Genomic DNA, 23,339 nt, shown 5'->3' with positions numbered 1-23,339 from the left:
TGAGCATTCTTTCTGATAACTTCTCTGTTTCAGCTTTTCACTTGTACAGAAGATGTACTTTATGAAACTGACCTGAAGCACCTTTTTTTTTTATGTCCTTCTTTTATTTGTTTAAGTCCCGATTAGGAAGAGTCGTTCTGACATGCCACTGATTGTGATATGGGCGCTGTACTAACAGCTGGCAAATTGAATTCAAACTTATTCAGAATTTGTTGTTAGGTTTGTGCATAGGTTATGACCTCATGGAAGAAATGCTGAATGGAAGGTGGGATTTTCTCTTCCTTTTTTTTTTTTCTTTCCAAATCTCAGTTTTGTTTGGGAGAAGATCATAGAACCATTAGGATTACTGGAGTCAAACTATGGTATTGACCCTGCTAATGTTACTTGCTTGTTTGTGATGGTTTGGGTTTGAAGCGGGGTAGAATGTTTTGGTGAGGAAAAACTACATTATAGGCTGTGAAAGGAAAAAAACAACTGTGATGTCTACTTCCCTCAGAGTCTTGCTGAAGGAGAAATGAAAACATTAGATAACACTCTCAACATTTTTTTTACTCTCACTCTCGCTTGGGCTGCTGGCTGAGCAACATCTTACTCCCTAATCTCACCTTCCATTTGGCCTAACCCACTTTGCTTCTTAACCTCTTGGCCGAACCTGTATTCTTCTTTAGGACTGGGGTAAGGTTGAGAGGTGCAGGGGAAAGGTGCAGGGGTGGTTGAGAGCCACTCCTGGGGACTCAGGTTTCTGGGAGGGGAGTTGTGTTTCTGTATTACCTTTTCCCTTGTATATTTCTGTCTGTAACTGTATGTACTGTAAATATCTGCTTGTATATTGTGCTAGCTGTAAATAAATAGCTTCATTCATATTTCCAGAGCCAACTGAGCCTAGTCTGGGTGATTTCTAAAGTGTGGGAGGGCAGGGAACACCCAAACCATAACATATTTTTATCTTCAAACTAGCACATTGTTGCAGCTGCAGGACACAAGAAGCAAAAATACAAATAATTAAGTGTCTGTTGGGGCCTTAAGTGCAGTGTATCCAGAGAGTCTGTGCAAGACTTCAGTTCGACTTTTTTTCTAGCAAACTTCTTCAGTAATACATTTTGTCCCCCTTAAACTGTTGTCTTTAACATCAATGAGAATTTTCTTTTGACTGTGAAGAGATATCCTGGGCAATGGTATTTAGGGGTTATTTTAGTAACCTACAAGAAAATAGATTGCAGGCATTGCTGGATAGTTTGCTCCAGTTATCTGTTATGATGCATACTTCTTGGTAGTATCTAATTCAGACAGCTTCAGAGGAAGCCTTACTGCCATTACACTTAGTTTTTGGAAAACATTGCTTTAGCCTCTTCAGCAAGAAGGGCATAGACTGCTTACTCAAGTGAAAACATGGGTTTACATGTTTTAGGTTTATTCCTTCTTAAAACAACTTTCACTTTGTCTCCATTAGGAAGAATGCAAACACAAATGTGAAATGTCTAGTGTCCATGTCCTTCCCCTGCCGTCACTTTTGGATTCATTTTGTCTCACTTCAGCCAGATCTGGCAGAGAATAATAAGTGTTAGTAGTTATTTTATAGGTTTTTAAAAAGTAAATCATGAGAAGGAGGACTTGAGGAAATAAATCCTCAAGGGAAAACACACAGTCTTTGTCCTTTCCAGTGCTTGAGGAAAGCCATCTTTGTCCTATAGAGATGTCCATCCCTCTTTGACTAGTAAATGACTGCATTATGGCAAACCATTCCATGGACTTTCTGAACATTTTTTGAAGAGTAATACTAATATGGGAATGAAAAATACCATGTGAATCTCCTCTAATTGTTGCTCATGTTCTCAAAGGGCTGGGGAAGGAATAAGCCATGTCATTGTGTGTAACTTAGTGAGCTATACTTAATGTAAGAGCAGCTGAAACGGAGAGATGTGGTCATTGTATGAATACAGAGGAATAAATTTGTCTTAGCATAAAATACTAATTGCCAAGCAGATTTTATTTTCACTTCTGTTATTGTTTTTTGGCATAGGTCCTGTTTAATATGATTGTAGAAGTACCTCGTTGGACAAATGCAAAAATGGAGGTAATTAAAAAAAAATACTTTGATTGTATAGGTATTTATGGAAGTTATAATGGTGCAGCAGCTTCAAATAGTTTAAACAAAGTATGGATTACTCTTGATTTAAAAAAAAGTCTATTAAAGTAATTAGAAATTGTGCATACAGGTGCTTCCTTTGCAGTTATAAAATATTTGGAGGTTCTAATTTGGTTTTTCTGTGTCAAGTGAGACTGCCTCTTGACAGCCATCTGTTTGCAGGATGTAGCATACTTGCAACAGTCCTAGAGAAGTGGTTTGCAAAACATTGTTGAACAACTATTTTTCCTCTTGCTTGCTCATGGAGCATTCTACTTGAAGAATTTGATTCTTGTTGTTTGGCCTGTATAGTGCACTAGACCAAATCAGACCAATGAAGTTGCACATGAAAAAGCAATTCCTTGTGATCAAGTGAAATATTTGGGCACCTCAGTGATTGAATGTATCTGTTCCTGCAGAAGTGGACCCCAGTGCCTTGTTCACCTAAAGTTACAATATACAACTTCTTCTGTAGTGTTCGTAGAATGGTTTAGGTTGGAAGGGACCTCAGAGCTCATCCAGTTCCAACCCTCTGCCATAGGCAGGGACACCTCTCACTAGAACAAGTTGCTCAACGCCTCATCCACTCTGGCCTTGAACACTTCCAGGGAGGGAGCATCCACAACCTCCCTGGGCAACCTGTTTCAGCATCTCACCATCCTCACTGGAAAGAACCCTTTCCAGACATCTAGTTTGAATCTTCCCTCTTCCAGTTTAAACCCATTACCCCATATCCTGTCATCACAAGACCTTGTAAATAGTCCCTCCCCAGCCTTTCTTTAGGTCCCCTTCAGATACTGGAAGGCTACTACGAGATCTCCTTGAAGTCTTCTCTTCTCCAGACTGAGGAGCCCTAACTCTCATAGCCTGTCCTTATAGGAGAAGTGCTTCATCCCTCTGATCACCCCAGGTCCTTTTCCTCAGGGCTGCTCTCCAGCCGTTTGCCGCCCAGTTTGGAGTTGTGCTTGGGATTGCACCAACCCAGGTGCAGGACTTCACACTTGGCCTTGTTGAATTTCATGAAGCAACAGATCTCACCAGGATATGTCCTATCTTCCTGAACATTTGTATTAATTATAGGGATGCTTCCCAGATGCTTTCAAGAAAATTTCTGTTTGAACTGTTTTTTGGTTACGAAGCGTAATACCAAAGAACCTTCCTGGCATGTTCTTTCAGAATTTGTTTTTCTCCTTTCCCTGATGTGGGAAAAAATCATTTGAACTACATTTACCATGACAGTTGTGACAGTCCTTCAGCCCAGACTGGTGAGGTGCTAATACTAGGTCTTGTCTGCATCTGTGTGCTGAGATTCCCTCCTGTGGGATGGAGACTGCAAGGAATTAAATCTTGCTTTAGGATGACTGTTCCCCACTATTGCATTGCTAATACCAGGTCTCCTGCTTACCAGTGTGTTGGATTTCTTTTGTTCTTCTCTTGATTTTACTGACTATGCTTTTCATGAGACTTCTATCTGATGCTGCCAGATTGGTAGAATATCAGGGGCTGGATGTTACCTCAGAAGATTATCTAGTCCAGTTACCCCTCTTTGTCCTGGTTTAGATCAAGAAGAGCATTGCTGAGCTCTGCTTCTGTCAAAGTCACAGGTGACGTACTTGTAGTATTCTCTGTTAACTTATGATGAGAAGCAGGTATAATCAGTTGTGAAAACAAGAATATATGGAACTCAGAGGGTTCACTTGTGGAATAAATGCATGCTACGGATAGTTTGGCACGATTCAAAAGAACTGAATTCTTCAGGGGATGACTTTGGTGCTTTATGTAAATAACAAGACTGTTGTAAAATGATTACAGACTAACAGCTGTGGTGTTCATGCATGCAAGCAATGTACCACCTGAGCCAGTCTAACCACTTGGACCTGTAGCAAATGTGATGCTGTTCAGAAGAGTGCTTGTAAGCAAAAGCCAAGCTAACGTGGATTGGATTATGATGTGGGATGTCAAAAGGATGGTTATAGTGATTTTTGGGGAGGATGATGACAATTAAACTGTTCAGCTTTAATTAGTTCAGTCCTTCTGTGAAGTGCTTATTTGGGAATAAGAATGCTGCCATCTGATGCTACCTTAACTTACTCCAAATCTGTATGATGCTGGCTTTTGGTGGCCCTGAAGAGCTTGTGCTCCCTGAATAGCATTTCTAGGTTGAGAGGTGATGGAGAGGAAGGGATATATGCAACAGGAGAGAAGTGAACAGAGGGTGAGAAGATGGAGCACTCTACCTGTTGCTGTCAAAACTCCTGTTGTCAGAAGAACTTGTGCCACCATTTGCATGTGTCTTGAACTTGTACTCTGAAGTGCAAGAGCTTCTAAGTTCCTTCCAGTATTTATGCATAACCATGACAGTCTCCATACAGATAATGACTCTTCTAGATTTTTGCGTACTTCATAACATTATGAAGCTGTTTTTAAGCATGACCCTTGAGATTTAGAGTGAGGCCATCACACTTTTAATACTTCTCAAACCACAAGGTGGATCTTTCTAACTGGTTAGACCCAGAATGAGCTGCTTTCCATTTTACCGTTGTCTCTCTCTGTCTTTCACGACCTGCTTAGATTGCCACTGAGGAGCCATTGAATCCCATTAAACAAGACACAAAGAAAGGCAAGCTTCGATATGTGGCAAATATCTTTCCTCACAAGGGTTATATATGGAATTATGGTGCCCTCCCACAGGTAACATTTTTGTTATAATGCTGAAAGTATTCTGTCTTCTCTGTAAATTGCCTTGTAAATCTTAGGTACTGTCTGAATATAAATCAGTTCCAGGAGGGATGTTTCTCTTTGATACATTTGCAAATTAGGATTTTTTAATATTTGAATTTTATTGTGTTTATAAATTTGGAGTGTGGGTGTAAATATGTGCTGTGTTTCAGGAAGGAGTTAAGTGATCAAGAAATGTCAAATATTTGGTCTGCATCTCCTTGCTGCAGTGACAGAACTAGAAACTGGCATAGCCTGCTATTTACAAATACTTTGTCAAGCAGCTCTTTCTGATTAAACAAAGCATTAAAAAAACCCTGCTAATGTAGGATTTTCATGTATTGCAGCATAGATTTTAATGGGAATTTCTTAACATATTTAGGAAAAGGGAGCAGCAGGGCTGTTCTTTTTAGATTAAACCTCAACTGCCTTAGTTAACTTTTATTTGAACTGTGAATCTTTACTGATCATGACACATTGAAGAAAGAGAGACCAACTTGAGAAAGACCAACTAATGGCTGAAATTTTGAGCATAATGAAAAGTTTTAAGCTTTTTTTCATTTCTGTGAATAACATGTTGGACTAAAATTAGTCCTGAAGAATATGCTGTCACTTCTTTTCTTTACACTTAACTGCAGAAACAATGAAAGTTGTTGATCTCTTAAGAAGAGATACCAGGCAGGTGCTGGAGTATAGCAGTGAAGTTCTTAACCAGCCAGCAATCTTAGTAGACAGAGTTTCCAAGCAGGTGTAGTTGGGAGCCAGTAGTTCCTTCTAATGTCTTGAAATTTATGTGTGCCTTAGTAGAATGTCAGAATTAGACATTTGAACATTTTCCTACACAAAATGTGTTATTTTGGACTATGACGCTTTACTTAGAAGAAATGTTAAGCTCTCTTTGTTAACTTGTGAGTCAGAGATAATTGTCATTTTTATTTTCTGTAATAGCTTTAAAATACCTGTTGGATCATTAAAGTTTTCATCATCTAAGCCTAGATGATGCTGCAGATTCCCACTAGCAGTGGTAACAAACAAAATTCAATTCAGTGTCCTCATTATCACAAGAGGACTTTTCATCAGGATCAGCAGTTGCCAGAAGTTCAACTCTAGTATATGGATTAAAGACAGACCTTTGTAGCTGCTGTTTTGTGATGTGGCACACAGAAGAGTGATGTGACAATAGGCCTATCATTAATGTAGAAGTTCCTATACTGTCCATAGAACAATACCATTCCTAGCAAGTTTTCCTCCTAACTTACAGGTGGAGGGGTGCAGCTGAGTAGCATAATAGTAGTAGTGATATAAATAAAACAAATAAAAATTACTTTGGAAGTTTTGAGTTGAAATTTTCTCTTGACTTGAGCAATTTTTTTAATGATGGTTCTGCTACCTAAACACCTGAGCTTTTGATTGTTGGTGATTTGCCTGCAAAGGACAGATTTTCAAGAACAGGTTTGAGGTAGAGGCTTACCATGGGCAGCAGAAGCAAACAGTATAGCTCCTTGGGGGGAAAAAAGTTTTCTAACCTTTCCAAAACAACTTTATTTGCCTCAAAATTCTGACCAGGAAAACTTCTAAACATGACAATCAGTTGCTAGTGAAGATAGTTACCAGACCAGCATTTGTTTTAAGTCAGTGTGACTTACCTATGTTTCCTTGCTTGTACAGAACTCAAGGCAGGGATTTGAACTTGTGTCCTGGAGAGAAGCTTCTTTGGTCTTAAGCTGTTGGCTGTTGTTGGGAATGTGCATATCTCTAAATAGTCAGAAATACTTCATGTGTAAATCTAAAAACTTACAAAAGCTAATTGGCTGCTGTCATATACATATGTAGGAGCTTGGTTAGCTCAAAGACTAGATGTTTTTGAAAGGAACTTATGTTAGTGCCATGGTATTCAAAAAGTATAACAACAACATAATTTCAGGATGTTCTAGTTTACTCCCACAGCCACTTGTAACCAAAACCCCATGTATTTAGGGTCCTCTGATGCCTTAATCATGGCAGTTTGGTGAAGTGCATGTATTGAGTCACAGAGGCTGTTAACATTTTTGTTAGTGTGGCCTCAGTAATCTTCATATTAACTTGTCCTGGGTATGAAGATGAGTTACTCAATGTCAGTTTGTTGGCTCTTTGTCTGTTTTTACTTTTCCAATTGAGTAAGCCTGTCCTCAGAAAGCTGATATTTTTATTAATCGTAGTAGTTAGGCAAAATGCAATTGCAGATCAGCTGGTAACTGATAATTCTCTTTTCCTTTGACAGACCTGGGAAGATCCAAATCACAAAGATAACATTACAGGATGTGGTGGGGATAATGATCCTATTGATGTTTGTGAAATAGGTTCAAAGGTTTGTCTTTGTGATTATTAATTGACTGATATTAATTTAGCAGTTTGATAACTTTTGAAGGAGAAGAGCAGATGGAAAACAAGAAAAGATATAGTTTCAGGACTGTCTGAAGTATGAATAGAGGATCTGAGGAGGGAATAGGTAAGGAAATGGGGACAACTGAAAAGGAGAAAAAGAGCATGAATTGGTAAAATGTGTACTGGATAAAAGGAAAAATAAGAGAATGTGACTCTGAAGTTCTGTGGCTGGACAAGGAGTTTTGGGTGATGGAGGTTAAGATTCTGGGTAAAGGAAAAGATCATTCTTTTTCCCCTGTTAGCAATACTAGAGCTAGGAATAGTTGCCTGAAAGAGATAGGGCAGCATTATGCACATAAAATTACAAGACCAGACCCACAAAAGAGATGGGTTTGAGTTTTATCGTGGGTGCAACAGAAGTAAATTCCTCTTGAGAGGAGAGGACAGGAAGCTGTTGCAAAATCACAAGATACAGAGTGGATGGAACAAAAAAATAAGGTGCAGGAAATGCCTTAAGTAAAGGGAAAGGCTCAGGTTGTTGAAAGAATTCTACATAACTGGAGGCAGCAGAGAATAGAGCAGGCACTGGTGGTGTCAAAGATAGGGTTATGAAATGAATGAGTTGGGAAGAGAGCCCTCTTAGGATATTTTAGGCAAGGGGAAATTCAGTTAGTGACCTCAGCAAAGGTGGCTTCATTTGAGGAATGGAAACTAAACCTGAATTTTAAGGGATCCAGAAAGTTGTAACAAGAGGAGAAGTTTCCCAAAAAAAGGTAGAAAAAAGTTGTGATATTTCTGGGGAAGAGGGATGTGTTTATATGTTTGTATTGGAGTCCAGAAGAAAGAACAGCAAGAAATAATTAAGACTAAAAGGTGAGAGAGAGCTAAAAGGCAGGATTGAGTGAAAAAAGGAGATAGCTTTGACTTGCAGGTTGGGGTGAAGATAAAGAAGGTATTGGGGGCAAGTAGGGTAGAGAAGGAGAAAAAATTCTCCTGCTTGTCATCTATTTAAATGCTGACTGGAAAATTGAGGGTGGTTGAATAGCAGTGGTGCGGAAGAGGCTGGTAGCATTAAATAGATGTTTGCTGGGTTTATAGATCTGCCTTGCAATTCTGTTAGCTGCTGTTCAAAAAAGTTGAATTATTTTGTCTGTGAAGTAAAAGGAAAATGTTCTGTGGTGTTTTCCAAATCTTTGAGACATTATCTTCTATTTCAGATTCGTTCCTCTGGTGAGATTGTTCAGGTGAAGGTCTTGGGTGTTCTAGGTCTTGTTGATGAAGGAGAGACAGATTGGAAGATAATTGCTATTGGTGTGGATGATCCAGATGCTCAGAAAATCCATGGCAAGTACTTTCATCTTTCATAACGCAAGCTATAATAGCTACTTGCACAGTAGAATGATACCTAAGTTTAGGCAGACAACAGAAAGGCAAGACTTTGTTCTAGTGTTTAAATCAGGGAGGGCACCTGTGCTTTCACACTAAGCTTTTGAACAGTTCTCTTTGATTTTCACGCTGTAAAGCCTAGACTTCTGAAACAACTGCCTTAGAAAGTGACCTCTTAAACTTACAGGCTTACCTCCTACGTAATTGTGCATATTTACCCACTCAGATGCTGTAGCTTACCATTGTTTTCCCTGTTTGTTGCTTTTATACTTGCAAGGATCGTGTTCCATTCTGAAAAGGGCTGTACAATTGCAGTAGTTTTGTCACTTAGAGCTGGATTACTTCCAGAATTTGTTGCCTAATACAAACGACTAGATTTTGCCTTTTAGCTTGAAAATTTGCAAACTCAACTGCTAATACAGCCTTGGCAGTGACTAACTGTGGAGGGGGAAATAACTCTGTCCAGACTTGTTCCCCTTGTCGCCATGCTTCTGGTATCCAAGTCGAATTTCTGTAGCAAATGTGTCAATCTGGAACAGCACAAGGTGGAATTCTGATTACAGACTCTTCAATGGGAAGATGATCCAGATATGTTAAAACTGCAGGGAGTTAGGTTTTTCTAGCACAGGTAAAGTGCAGCTTTTTTCTGGTTAAATGGAGGTGCACTTCCACAAATGTAAGATTGTTGGGAGTCGCAGGAATTAAGGGAGGAAGTTTGCCTAAAAGACAGTGATTGTTATGAGACCAAAAATCATACATAGTATCGGATTTGTGTTTATGACACTCTAACGTCTTTGACAGTTACAGGTTAAGATGTTCATCTCAAGGAAATAGTAGTAGTTTGCTGTTCATGTTAGCATCAGTTTAAACCAATTTAGAATGTGCAGTGAAATGTGATCTGTCAGTAGCTAAAAGACAAATAAGCACTTCATTTCTTGACACTGTTCTGTTTAATTTACCTTTTATCCTATGGCAGTTTTTGAGAGAGTTTAATGAATAAACTGGACATGACAATTTAAAAAGTAGCCTATCAAATGGGGGAAAAACTCAATTAATGCTACTAGATTAAATAGCTCAGTATGAAAGCCCTATGTTTTGTTTGTTTTTCAGTGACTGATTTGTGTCAGTTGTTACAGCTTTTGTCAAGGAAATAAAAGTTTTAGTCTAGTTTGAAAAAAGTAAAAAGGAGGAGGGGTGGGATGAGAAACCAGTGTCTGCAGTAGATTCCTGTTCACATCCTTCTTATCAGACAGTTTCTTCATGAAGAAAACTGTCCTTCTGAGGATCAGAGAAGTGCAGAAATATTTATTCAGTTTAATTCTATTTCCCTTTTCGATTGGAGCTGCTGGCCAGGATTTACAAAAGAAAAAGGCGGGAAAAGGAAAAAAAAAAAAACCCCATCTGCTTTCACAAAACATGACTGACTTGCAGTGTTTTAACAGCATTCCTTTTTCAGTCTAAAAAGAAACAAATCTGTTAAAGTAGGCAGTAAAATATGTCCTTTTATATCTGCATTTACCCCCTTCCCAAAGATGTTAATTATTTCAGCATAAAGGGATAGCAGCTACAGATAAACTGATATCTCCCTCAGTAATTGACATGCTGCTGTGTTATGCTGGTGGCCTCCTAGGGAAAGATGAAGCTAAGTGTTGCCTTCTAAGTCTGTCCAGTCATTTTTGTATCGTTTCAAATTGGACTGAGAATCATCACATTTGCTTTCAGCTCAGTATGTGCACAGCCCCCAGTGAACATTTGGAAAAGATAATTCTGAGACACCGGAGTGGTGATTACTTGCAAACCCCATCCTGAGCCCACGCAGTGTGTTAACACCTCTTGCTGCTTTAAGCGCACCCCAGGTACTCTGTATATTCTCCTTCTGGGATTGTGATCGTTCTCCTAATGGCAATTGATTTTTCTGAGACTTCACAGAATTTAAACCTGAGCAGTCTCAAGTTCTGAGCAGTTCTCATTGTTTATTCATAGCACTCCACTGTATGGTGTCCTGCAGGCATTTATTGATAAATACTGGTTTAAATTGGAAACCCTGCTTAGAACTCTCTCTTTTCACACAGAGCAGTGAGGAACTCTCATAGTGATGATAGTTGGAGATGATAAACAATGCTTAGCACCTATTCAAGTGGGAGCTGTCTTAGCAGTTGAGTAGCAGGATCTTAGTGCCTTTTTGGACTGACTTTGAAGGGTAATTTATTGGAAATTATAGCACTTAATACTAGTGGGTGTGGGGACAACCTTGCTTCAAATACGAAGTGCTAGTTAGAGGCAGGTATCTATATAAGCTTATTTTAGACTGAAACTGGACATTTTCATGTCTATCTGTGTCAGGAAGACTTGTCCTTTTGGCTACCTGAAAACCAATCTGTCTTCCAGCTCAGACTGTTGCTAGGCAGATAGCCATGAGCAGACCAGCAAAATAACTTCAGACCAAACAGGCCTGGGAAAGGGCCTAAAAGCTCCTGTTACACTGAAGCACTTAAATCTTGATGGTGTGTTAGAGCTTGGGTGTGTGTTTTGGGGTTTTTTGTTGTCATTACTTTTTATTTGGTTGATTTCTATATTTGTGGTTTGTTGTTTCTTTTTTTTTGTTTTGTTTTGTTTTGTTTGTTTGTTTTTGTTTGGGACTTTTTTGTAAAACACTGGCCAGGAGAAACATCAGATTCTTGGATTCCTGGAGTGGGAAGACTGCTTGTCTGTTTATCTCATTGTTTGGATTTAATTTAATATACTGGAATTCACATACTTATCTGATGTGCTTTACAAGGTTGGGCTCAGAAAGGACAAGTGGTATTTTCATGCTGTAATTTGGTCTATATGGCATCTTTATGTTGGATGAGAGGTTTTGAAAATGTCTAGCAGTTGAAGCAAGAAGTCTGAAGTAGCTTATAAAAGGTCTGACTCTCAAAAGGTCATCTTACCTTACCTGAGCAAATTGGACAAATCATTTTTGCTGGATGGCATTTTGATGTAATTTGCTACCCTCGAACTTAGCAGCCATTTTTTGCTATTGCTCACTTGGAAAGATACCAGGGTATGTTCAATAGGAGTTGGTGATGTCTGCTGCCTTTGTTGCATTACTGTTTGCTGGCACTGATATACTTAATTGTGCTATGTTGATGTGCTTCTTTTCTGCTGCACAGATCAGGATCAGCATTAAGAATTAAGTGATCAAAACCTAAATGGCAATAACAAAGCATATTGCATAAATTGTGCCATCATATATTGTTATAGACCCTTGCATGTGAGTGTATTTATAAGCAGAGAAGCAGCAGAGGCACTGAAAACCTTTATTGTGGATTTTTGTAAACATTCAATATAAAAAAAATTAATTATCTGTACTGAGGCTCCCCTCCTATTCCCTCACACCATGCTGCACAAAATACAACAAATGCCTTTATATGGAATGAGCTTCTGCTTCCTGTAAATGTTTATAAGATGTTATTAAAAACATATGTCCTCTCTTCCCACAGACCTTGTTTAAAAAGCCTTCTGGAAGCATGTTGTTTTAGCTTTCTTTGCAAGAAGCAGCATCTGTTGTACTAAAAATGGTAGTTTTGTGCAAATGCTTTTGTTGCTCTTTTTTGTAAAGCCAGATAGAATTGGGATCTGCATTTGCATTGGCTCATTCCCTTCAAAGAGAACTAGCAGCAGTTGTCTGTGCCAACATCTATAGAGAGTTTCCTTATAGAGACTAAACTGCAACCCTTAATGTGATTAGCTATTTCTTTTTAACCCCTCATGCTTAACTTCGTTGTCTAGAAAAATGGGGCCTGTGGTTGTATGTTGCTAGTATAAAGAAATGACTACCTAGAGTTCAGTGCTTACATGCTGACAGTTTACCTGCAAGAACTTGACTTTTCTGCTCTGTCACTCTGAGCAGAGTGTGCTTGCAGAGGTGAAATCACATTAGGCCAGGCACTGGGTTACTACTACTGTACTTGCTCAGCCCCTTTTGACATCAGTGTGAGTATGTAGCTCTAAGGTAAGGTAAGCAGTCAGGGGAAGAAAGGCATCTAACAGTGTCAACTGCACAAAAGGCATATAAGTCTGTGGGGTTTTGTGGAGTGGGTTTCTGTTTTGTTTTTTTAATTTTTAAATTCTTTTTCTGAAGTCATTTAAGCTCTGTTTGGTGCTCAGTAGCTGTCCTTCATAATAAAGTATAGTGAGGGAAGGTGTGGGCATGACAGAATAACTTGCAAGCAACTAAGAAAACAAAAGCAAGCACTGGCTCTCCTAAAGTCCTCAAAACCCAAACATACAGCCTCTGGTACTTCAGGGGCCATACAAAGATGTAGCCTGATTCTATGTCGTCATTTTACCTAGGCAATCTGTTTTCCAGAGTGTGAAATCCAGAGAGATGATTGATGTTCATGCCTGTCTTAAGCAGGTAATGAAAACCTACCCCTAGTCTTATATTTGAGTCATCTAAAGAAATACAACTTATGACTATAAATAAGGAACAGCAGGTGAGGAAGGTTAGTAGACAAGTGAAGCCAAGTTAGTAAATAGTAAAGCACTTTTGATGGGCAGGTGTTGTGGAAGTAAGAGGCAAGCAGGAGGATTTGAGGGACAGAATTAGAAGTTAAGTTTGGACCAGGAACCATAAAAAAGTGTTGTGTCTGGAGATACAAATCTGGAGTTCATCCACTGCTAGGAGCCAAGGAAATTGCTCTACAGACTTGAGAAGATACTGTCTTTTCAACAAATACTAGAAATTGTGAGGTCAGACCTCACACAAGGATATGACAGGAGCTCAAGATGAGAGGAGAGATGCTCCTTTGATTGGAGAGAACAGTAGGATAGACTGGAGCCTGGAAATCCTTTTGAATGGGAGCTGCAGTTTTGTTAGTGCCCAAATGATGCAGCCTTCCTCCAATCAATACCCCACCCTTTTATAAAGAATTTCTCTTGGTTAGTCTCAATTCACTCACTTAAGTGAAAGGCTTCTTGTGGTCTTAAACATGTGTTCCAGCTGAGGAACCTGCCTTTAGCACAGCCTTACATGCCCTTGCTTTGCTCTGGGATTGTGCCAGTGAAACTCCCTAATCTACAGGCAGATGGCCAGTGTCAAAGTTCAAAATGTGTTTTACTCCAAGTCCTGAAATACGTAGCTCTGTCAGGTACATGTAGAAGGAAAAAAAGATACCTAGGGTTCTTCAAAGTTTTATGTTTTGTTCTTTGGGTAGTGTGTGATCCAGTGGAATTTGGGAGTGGTGTCTGTCAGATGCTCATGAACACTCAATATCATCTCCCGTAGGTTTCATTTCACAATTCTGTTCTCATGTCATCTTATTGATGGTCTACAGAGAACTGAATGATCTGTAGCACAAGACTTCGAACAAGTTCACATACTGACTTTTTAAAAGACACTTAGGCACTTCAGGATGGAAAGCACATGACCAGAAGTCAGTTCCGTGGACTAAGCAACCCTGATTTCCAGATGGGTTTTCAGTGTCAATCAGGATATGCCAGTGTGTGTGGCGTATCTGTGGGAGAGGAGAATGAAGTAGCCAAGGAGTGTGGAGAGGGAGTAGGAAGGAGTCAGAATGGGAGAAATGAGCCAAGTGACTTGCGAAACACTAGAGAAAGGAACTAATACTATGGAAGGTGGCCTGGATAGAGTAAGATTATGAAATAGATGGAAGACCACAGCAATAAAAAGTCAGTTCCTATTTCCACCAGAAGTGACTGTAGGAGGCAAATAGATGGAAAGAGAAGGATTACACCAGCTACAAAAATTATTTGGCTTTCAGAAAGGACAAAACCTTAAATTAAAACTGTATCGAAGGATTTTCCATGTGAACGTATTTCCAGAGAGTTAGTTTGCCAAGGGGATGATAGGGACTGCCTCGCTGCAATTGACAGGAGTCTAATGATAGTCTCATGGGGACAACCCAGTGAAGTTTGGCATGCAGAGCAGAAGTAAGCTTTTAAGATCATGAGATATGACTTTGCCATAGCAGTACAGCCCTCAAGCAGAATTATAGTGTAAGTGTTTAAGTCTTTCTGTACCCACTGTGGCAGTGTTCCCAAGGGTGCACTGCAAATAGCATACATTCCTCTGTGTCTTGTTGAGTCTTTGCATGGCAGGATTATGAAAGGAAAGGTAGCATTGGCTCATTGTTTTGAGTGTGTGTATGTATCATCAGGTTATTAGGAGAGCTAGTGTTTAGTGCTCCTGGCTTGTATCTGTCTTGTACCTGAGGGCTGAATTTAGAAGTAATGTGAGCAAAGGGATGCCTCTAATACAGTTTTGAGGAGTCAAGCTTGTATTTTGTTTTGAGGTGCTGGTTTAAAAATCTGTGTGTTGAAATTGGGTTTACTAGTTATTCTTCCATTAACAAAAAATGTCTGTAGGCCTTGCAGTTGTGGGGGAAAAAAAAATCACCTTGCTGAATAATCTCAGTATTGCTAGAGGTGCCTACTGAGATGAAAGCCTATAAATATGAAGTTTCTGTCACAAATATGGTCCTTTTATTCATTGTCCCTTTGGGTCTTCATTAATGAAGGGCAGGAGGCAACAGGTTTACCTGTTTAGTATGGCTGTGAAATCATAAGACACCAACTATAATCAGCTAATGTAATAAAGTGAAGCTCCCCAAAGATTTTGGAAGTGCTCAGTGAAATCAGGCTGCTTGCAGATCTCTTATGAGACTTTAAAGAGAAATTGTAAGTAAAAATGACCAGTCTTTTTATTTATTCCCTTTTTAACCTGCAGATATTGATGATGTCAAGAAGCACAAACCTGGTTACCTTGAGGCTACAGTTGACTGGTTCCAATTATATAAAGTTCCTGATGGTAAACCAGAAAATCATTTTGCTTTCAATGGAGAATTTAAAGACAAGGTAAAGATAATTCAAAATTAGAGATGCACTGTTCTATTGTGTGGCACCTTGGATACATCCTTGTTTTGTTTTTTAATTGTGCAGGGAGTGCTTTAATAAAAGTAGGTTTTCTTTAAGTACAATTGACTAGGAATAAACATTTGTTGACTTCGATTTTATTCAGGGAGATGCATAGGTTATTAAAGGAAGTCTACAAAAGAACGTGCAGTCCTAATCCTTACAAGACTCACTTGCATGTTTGAAGGGTTTCCTCACAACATTTTCACTCTGGCAGAAGGAGACTGAAACCCAGATAGTCTTTTCCTTTTCAATCCTGATCAATACATTTTCCTGGTTTTAATTTTTTTTTGGTGTTTCTTAAGACTGTGCATTTTAAGCAGAGAAGGGGTTACAGATTTTCTGATACTTGGTATTTGCTGAAGGTATACTCTTTTCTGGCAATTCTATATAAAAATATTTCAACTGATTTTGGCTTCAAGGCTGAAAAATATTTTTCCTTTTTTTTGGGGGGGAAAAAAGATTTAATGGCTTTTGGAACTGTTTGCAGTAAAAATGGACAGTGTTTGAAAGGAGAGTGGACCTTGCTGAGGAAAATCCTGGATTTTTCCAGAGGAAATTGAGTGTGATTTGAGTAAAAATCCTTTGCACACTCTCTGCAGGCTGTTTTTGGCAAAGAATTGCAGACTCCTAATGAATGATGTCCGTATGTCATTTAGTTCAGTCTTGCTGTGTGCTATCAAAGTTATAAAAAGCCTTTTAAGCACCACAGGCAACTTGACATGTTTTGTCTTGTTAAAGAGATGCCCTGCTCCCCTCTGCACTGAAGCTGACTTTTAAATCAATCAAATGTAGAGTTGCAAGGCTTGGTAACCTGATCTCTCCCCTGTCCTCCCAGGAACTGCTCTCAGATTTTCCCGCTCTGTAAAGCTGGGTGTTGCTCTGCCGCAACAGTTTAACAGTGTCAGGCCACTGGAGTTGAGGCTTGAGGCATGAGATGCCCCAAGGTTTGGAGCACTTGGATAACTCTTAAACATTTCTAGAGACCCAGGATTCAGTGAGGCAACCATGGCTGTGCTCCAGCAGCTCTGGTGAAGATCATAATGTTCCAGTGGCATTTGGCCAAGTCACTCCTTGTTAGGAAATGTGAATGTTCTGTTGGCAGCTTTTTGCAAGCCAGTCTAGATATCATCATCTGGACACTGAGAGCTTGTTTTACATTATTGTTTTGAAGCTTCTTTGCCCCCTACTCTGCCCTCAGTATTACTTTTGTTTTCAACAAACAGGATTTGGTGAACAACCAACATGTTAATATTATTGCAAATGCTTATAATGTATGATTGTGTAATTAATGAAGTAAATGCAACTTTTGCCACTACAAGGGAAAACTGAACTGTGATGCTGATGTGCATGTGCAACAGAAGAGTCCTAGCTCACACATTTTGTCCCATTCAGGACCTGGTACAGTTTTCTACAGCTATAGTTGTCTGTTTAAGCATCTGGTCCATATGCCATATTTTTGCGTGCAGTCATCATGTTTTCTGGCTGTGAACTGAAAGTCCTGAATGCATTGCCAGTGTACTTGATAGATAGTGAACTCTCTTTCTCTTTGTAAAAGAGGTGTCACATTTTCCAGAAATCTAATGAGGCCTCAAAGGAGGCCCCTTAAAACAACACATGAAGCAGTATGTTTCAGTACTCTAGTTCTGTGGCTTTCCTTTTTTTTTGTTATTAATTCATAAAACTTTTTTCCTTGATGTGAACTAGGATTTTGCTCTTGAAATTATTAGATCTACCCATGAATGCTGGAAAGCTTTACTTCACAAAAAAGCTGATGGAGGTGATATTAAGTGGTAAGTGTGCAGTCACATCTTTTCCTCTTTGTATCGTGCTGTACTAATGGCATTCAGCATGTGGCAGCTGTGCATGAACTGCTTAGATTATTTTACTTGGAAATGACGGGAATAGTTATGGCTTTGATTGATGATTAGTTGATAATAGACTATGAATGCCTAATTGCAGCTTTATGATGATGGTTTACTGACAAGTGGTTCCAAAAATATATTGATTACATAAAAGTGACCTAGATTAGTTCAGCTTTGGAGAAATGGTCCCAGAGTGTCTGTTCAGGGTCATTTTGGGAGAATCATCGTATCCTATGCACATGTCACTGTTATGCCATCCTTCAATGCTGTATTGCTCTGTTACAAAATTCTGTTGTATCTTAGCTTTACATAATTTTTAGTTGCTCTCTAGAATGAGAACCAAATTACTGATCTTTACTAGCCTTTGTCCTCATCTAAATTAAACTGGACTTTTTAAAGCATTCTGATTTGGTTTACATTGGCAGTACTTGCACCAGAGGCCCTGAAGAGCAGGCAGATATCTATACTTAGTGCTTTCCAAGGGCTGTAGGTTGCTGTTAGCTAAACCAGAGACTAAAGGCTGTGGGGAAAGCTGTGCTCAAATAATCACTGTCACTTTCTAATTTTTTTGAAAAATGTGACATTCTGTCTTGGAGATGATTGAACACCTTAGCAGTTGGACAAGTTGATAGTTCTACTTCAGCCTGGCAATTTTGGTCTTGATAATTTTGGAGGTATTTTGAGCTTTGTGTTGATGAAATGAAAAAAATACTGAAATTTTGAGTTTTGCTTTGATAAATCGAATCTCTTGTTTGCTGTATGTGATCTTTAAAACTCATGACCAAAATCACTTTTGGTGTGGAAGGATATATATTTGTGTAGAAAGATTTCTGCAAAGTATTTCATCCCAGAGTTTGTCTGCTCTCTGGAAGTAGTGCAGGGATATGCTGCTTTATGTAGGAGCAGAATTTTCACCTGTGTTTTTCCTCCTCCTTGTTAGATGCTGCAGGCAGGTTACTACAAATCAAAGGTGGCCACCACAGAGTCTGTCCATCCTTAAAGACATAAGAGACACCATCTGTGCTAGCCATGTAGGTGTTCTTGAACTCCCTAAGTAGTACCAGTTTATCTCTTCTGATCCCCTCTTTAGGAAGGGATTTAGTTTCTCAACTGCGATCCTCTGAACTGTACCTGAGTGAGCTTCCAGAAGCACCAAGTATGAGCATGGCTTGCATTAATGTAGAATACATTGTTTAAAAAGCCTCTAAACCCTGAAGAAACAAAAGATAGCCATCCATACATCTGCTTCCTTCCAGCTTTTCTGGCTACTTCGTGGTTTGGACTTACTCATTTCTTGCAGATGCACATTTCTGAACTCTCTATGTGAATATGTTGGTGGTTTTTTTTTCCAAACTGATAAATAAAACGTATTTTTAATGTTTAATTTCTATTGCAGCACAAATGTTCTGGTGAGTGGCAGCCCATATTGTTGCAGTGAGGAGGATGCCCGGTCAATCGTGCAGTCGGTAAGGATAATGTTCACCTTTATTTTTTTCCCCACTAATGTGTTTTTAAGAGTGATTAACAAGAAAAGAAGATTCAGAGCTGAAAACTGGAGGGGGAAAAAAACAGAGAAAAAAGTAGTAACTGAAACAGTCCTTAAAAATTCAAGGCATAAAGTAAAAGGAAAAATACAATGGTTGTGGGGGAAATGTAAGCTTTACAATGCAAACCTTTCATTACAGCAGTCCAATTATGCTTTCTGGCAGGTTCATTACTGTTCTAGTGGGGTTTTTTGTTTTGTTTTAGTTTTTCTCTCTCTGCTGTGCTGTTTCATCTGATCCTGAATAGCAAGATGGACTGCTGTTTGTATCTAGCCTGCTGTCTTCTCTGTCTCCCCTGTTGCCATGAGTTACCACCCAGTGTTAGAACTCATTGACTAGCTGACTGTAGTCCCTAATCACTAAAGGGATCCTTTGTTTGTCTACTTGCATAATTAAATACATTGCTGTAGGAGAGGGGATGCTTTTTTCAGTATTCCTTGAAGAACACCTGTCGTATTCAGAAAATTAACATAAAATTAAAACATGCAGGTTTCCTGTTCAGGCAAGAAAAATGTCCTGCAGGTCTGATGCTTTCATGTGCAAATGCTGTTGAAGGAGAATTTTTTTTCCATTTAGAGTACACTAGTTTTTATGCCAAAAATTAAGCAAAGTTAGCAGAAATTACATGGAGAAAAATACTTTCAAACATTGCCTGTTGTTTTTTGTGGGTTTGGTCGTTTTTTTTTAACATTGGCTTGACTGAGCCTATGTTGATGACCACATGAGCATGACTGCTCAGGCAAACAGTGCTTTGACCCACTAAGTGTGCAAGTTCAGGTGTCAGAGGGAGACCACATCCACAGTCTGTTAACATTCCAACAGCATTTCTAGTAACAGTGTGTTGTGACAAAACACCACCTGGGACAAGCAAGTAAGACTGCCAGTTGCGAAGAAAAGTTGGTTTAAGTCCTAAAGAAGTGTCAAACTTCATTGATTTTCCTATTCAGATCTCTTGCTTTCAGCATTTCTTTAGAAGTACCTTTATGGTTGCATTTGTGAATGTTGATTAATGAGGCTAAATTTTAAATAAAAACTCATTTTGGATTTCAAATACGAATTTTAGGAACCTCAGTCACAGGTATGTGCAAAAATTTGCTTCCTCTGTACTTTGAAATTTTCAATGACTTTTAATGAGTGTTTAAATGCAACTAAAATTTCAAATTCAAATGGTACCAAGCCTGCAAAGATCTTCAGTTTTGCATTCTGTGCTGTTTGTGCTTTGAAGCAAGTGTGGTAGCTATCTGTTAAAATCAGCAGTATCTGTTAGTTTGTCTCTCTTTCTTGATGTGATTTTGGGGGAAAGGTTAGTAAAACCAGCTCTTGATGTGATTTTGGGGGAAAGGTTAGTAAAACCAGCTCACAAATTAGGTACCTTGTATCAAATTAGGATGTCTCTTATTATAAGCTGCTTCCCTCCTTAACTACTACCACTTCTGGCTTTTCTATGCCTCACATTATTTTCTTTTAAATGATACTAGTTTTGCAAAGTTGTCATGACATACTTTCCATTCTTCTGTTTTAGTTCAGTCTTAAATAATGCATCTTGTAGGATGCTGTCTCTTGGTATTTTTCAGACAGAGAAGAAATATTGCTTATAGTGCATGTGATTTCCAGTCTAAGGAAAAAAAAAAGTAAAATGCTCTTGAAGTATGAATAGTGGACAGTCAGACTCTAAAAATATAATCAGGGAGGTTGACTTGCACATTTTAAGCAGATATCTTTTTGTCTAATACATTACACTACCCACTTTGGTTGTCAGGCATTCATCTCTTTCAAACTGAAGTGAAAGTACGTGAGTGCTGGCTGTAGAATTTTAATGGCTCTGGTAATTTTAAATGAAAGCTGCCTGTGTCTGTCTGGGAGTTTTGTTTGGTGGGTTGTTTTTTTGTAAGCTAAAGGTAGATACTTTTTTGTCTAATTCATGTCAGACCTCTGAATAAAAACAGAAGAATGAAAGCTGAGGTAGAGATTTTTGTATGCAAGTACAGTTAGAAACATCTTTCAGCTACCACAAAATTTCTGAGATACTTATGCAGGAGAGCTACAATTTTGTTTCCTGGGTCAGATGCCAATTACAGTATCCTGGAGTGGGTGCTAATTGCCTTCAGTTAGGTATATTGAGGTCTCAAAAGAAAAACAACCCAAAATCTCAACAGAAAAACCCAAACCAACAAGCACAAAACCAAACACCAAAACCCACATTAGAACCTCTAAGGCAGCAGTCAGTATTGTTTTAAATCTTTCTTTTTTTCTACTTTTATGACAAGCAATGGAACTATATCTAAGAACCAAATGGAAGACAAAACATATTGTTACTAAATTGTGGAGTAATCAGAATCTCATACAGATTCTGGTTAGGTATGTCTCAAGATAGTCCTGTTGGTTTCAGTAGGATTGATTTATTATTTATCCTTTCATTAGGGACTAGAATGTCTTGTCTGTATTGGGAAATTTGCACTCCACTGAGTTAGTTTCCAGACGATGGGCCCTGTGTACTGTCATCTGTGGTGGCAAACTAGGAATGATTCTAGATCTGGTAAAGCTGCCATGTCTAGTCAGTCCCAATGAAACAAGATAATCTTGCCTGTAGGAACACATGCTGAACATCTGAACCAGACAAAATTGCACCAGCCCCTTGCAACTACCAGCCCAGCTGAATTTTTGCAGTAGGTGGTGAAAACTTAGTGTTCTCTAAGCCTCTGAAAATTGTTTAGTCTCTTTCTTGGCTCCACTATTTAGTGTATATTGAAAACTCAACCCAGGAGGAATAGAGCTGCATAGCTGAGTGAGTTAGTGCTAAGATGTACTGCTTATTTCAGGCTTTTAAGTGGTGCCATCTGTAAAACTGACCAGGACAGCTAAGCCTTTGTTTAACATTAATCCTGAGAACTGCTTGCTCCTTTGCTTGCTTGCTCTGTGAAGAAGCTGCTGAGGACTTTGCAAGTTGGACCATCTCCAAGACAATCTATATATAGTTAGTAGAGCAGTGTTTCTCAGGCTGGTCGCACAATTCTTCCCTTATAGTACCAGAAACTGAACTTTGAGAGATGAAGTCTCTTCTTGATAAAATGCAGAACAGTGTCTTGCAGGGTAAAAAAAAAAGGTTTTTCCTGATTAATTAAAAAGCCCTCCAATAAAAATTGAATCTATATACTTGCTGATGTGTTGTAGCTAAATCAGTCCTAAGCAGGAAAGTCTGTTAGCTGCCCTTTTCCTTACCTGTTTTCTGAGAGGATATTTCCATGTGAAACTTAGCCAAAGCAAAATTTTCCTGTTCAGCTGTGAGTTCTGAAACAAAAGTTTAGTGGGATTTTTGCTCTCATTTGTTTTGGTTTGTTAGATTTTGGGTTGTTTTGTTTTTGTCAGTTGGGTTTTATTGTTGTTGTTTTGTTGTTTGTTTTAACTGCTCTGTTTTTTTATTTATGAGCTTTTAAAAACCGTGTTCCAAATTAAAGGGTCATGTAGTGAAGAGATGCTGGCTTCAGCAGGATGAGTTTTTGATCTGTTCCTGGTGGGAAGATGCCAAGTCCTTACATTACACTTTCTAAGCAATTATCCCAGAAGTATCAGGCAGCTGCTTATATAAGGTGATCACTGGTTCTCCCTGCTGTGTGAAAAAAACCTGTAATTTCATTGGGAAGAGAGGCAATGGTCTGGTGTTAAGGTCTGGAAGATGCTTTATCTAGGCACAAGAGCTTTCCATCCCCATATGTAAGAAATCAGGGAAGGAAGGAGACCAGTGTGGCTGAGTCAAGACTTTCTGCTCAAAATAGAGGACAAGAAGATAATGCGCAGAAACTGGAAGCAGGAACAGGTATCCTGGGAAGAGTATAGGAACATTGTTCAATTGTGTAGTGATGCATTTAGGAAGGCTGGAGCTGAACTGGACAAGGGACACAACAGGCTTCTACAAGTATGTCAGCCAGAAAAGGAAGGTTGCAGAAAGCTTACTCCTTGCCTCACCAATGAACACGTCTGGCAAACTGGCAACAGTGGTTGAAGAGAAGGCTGAGGTACTTGAAAAGCTTTTTTTAAAATCAGTCTTCATTGGCAAGACTTCTTCCCACACCTCTTGAGTGGATGGACCTGAAGGCAGGAGCAAAGTCACTCCTGCTGTAAGAGATGATCAGATTTATGACCACCCAAAGAACCTGAACATCCATGTCTTTGGGGCCTGAGGAGAAGAATCTCAGAGTTCTGAGTGAATTGGTTAATGTAGTTGCCAGGACACTTCATATAGTATTTGAGAAGTCCTAGCAGTCAAAGTCCCTGATGACTGAGAAAGGGCAAACATTGCACCCATTTTTAGAAGTGGTCAAAAGGAGGACCCTAGGAACTACTGACCTGTCAACCTCATCTCCTATGTCTGGGAAAATCATGGAACAGGTCATCCTAGATGCTACACTAAGGCACAGTAGG

General features: G+C 39.1%; 1 protein-coding gene across 1 annotated transcript in view; it reads left to right on the top strand.

Moving 5' to 3' along the window:
- PPA2 (inorganic pyrophosphatase 2) overlaps positions 1-23,339 on the top strand; it is a 37,472-nt gene that overhangs the window by 11,565 nt on the left and 2,568 nt on the right. The window contains exons 4-10 of the mRNA XM_064148435.1: positions 2,021-2,074; positions 4,697-4,816; positions 7,104-7,190; positions 8,425-8,551; positions 15,327-15,454; positions 17,219-17,304; positions 18,773-18,842. Coding sequence (XP_064004505.1) covers positions 2,021-2,074; positions 4,697-4,816; positions 7,104-7,190; positions 8,425-8,551; positions 15,327-15,454; positions 17,219-17,304; positions 18,773-18,842 — 672 coding nt within the window. The remainder of the gene's footprint in view (positions 1-2,020; positions 2,075-4,696; positions 4,817-7,103; positions 7,191-8,424; positions 8,552-15,326; positions 15,455-17,218; positions 17,305-18,772; positions 18,843-23,339) is intronic.

The sequence above is a fragment of the Pogoniulus pusillus genome, chromosome 9, assembly GCF_015220805.1.
Source record: "Pogoniulus pusillus isolate bPogPus1 chromosome 9, bPogPus1.pri, whole genome shotgun sequence".
Classification (NCBI taxonomy): domain Eukaryota; kingdom Metazoa; phylum Chordata; class Aves; order Piciformes; family Lybiidae; genus Pogoniulus; species Pogoniulus pusillus.
The sequence above is the reverse complement of the archived record's forward strand: the minus strand, read 5'-3'. Positions and strand labels throughout refer to the sequence as shown.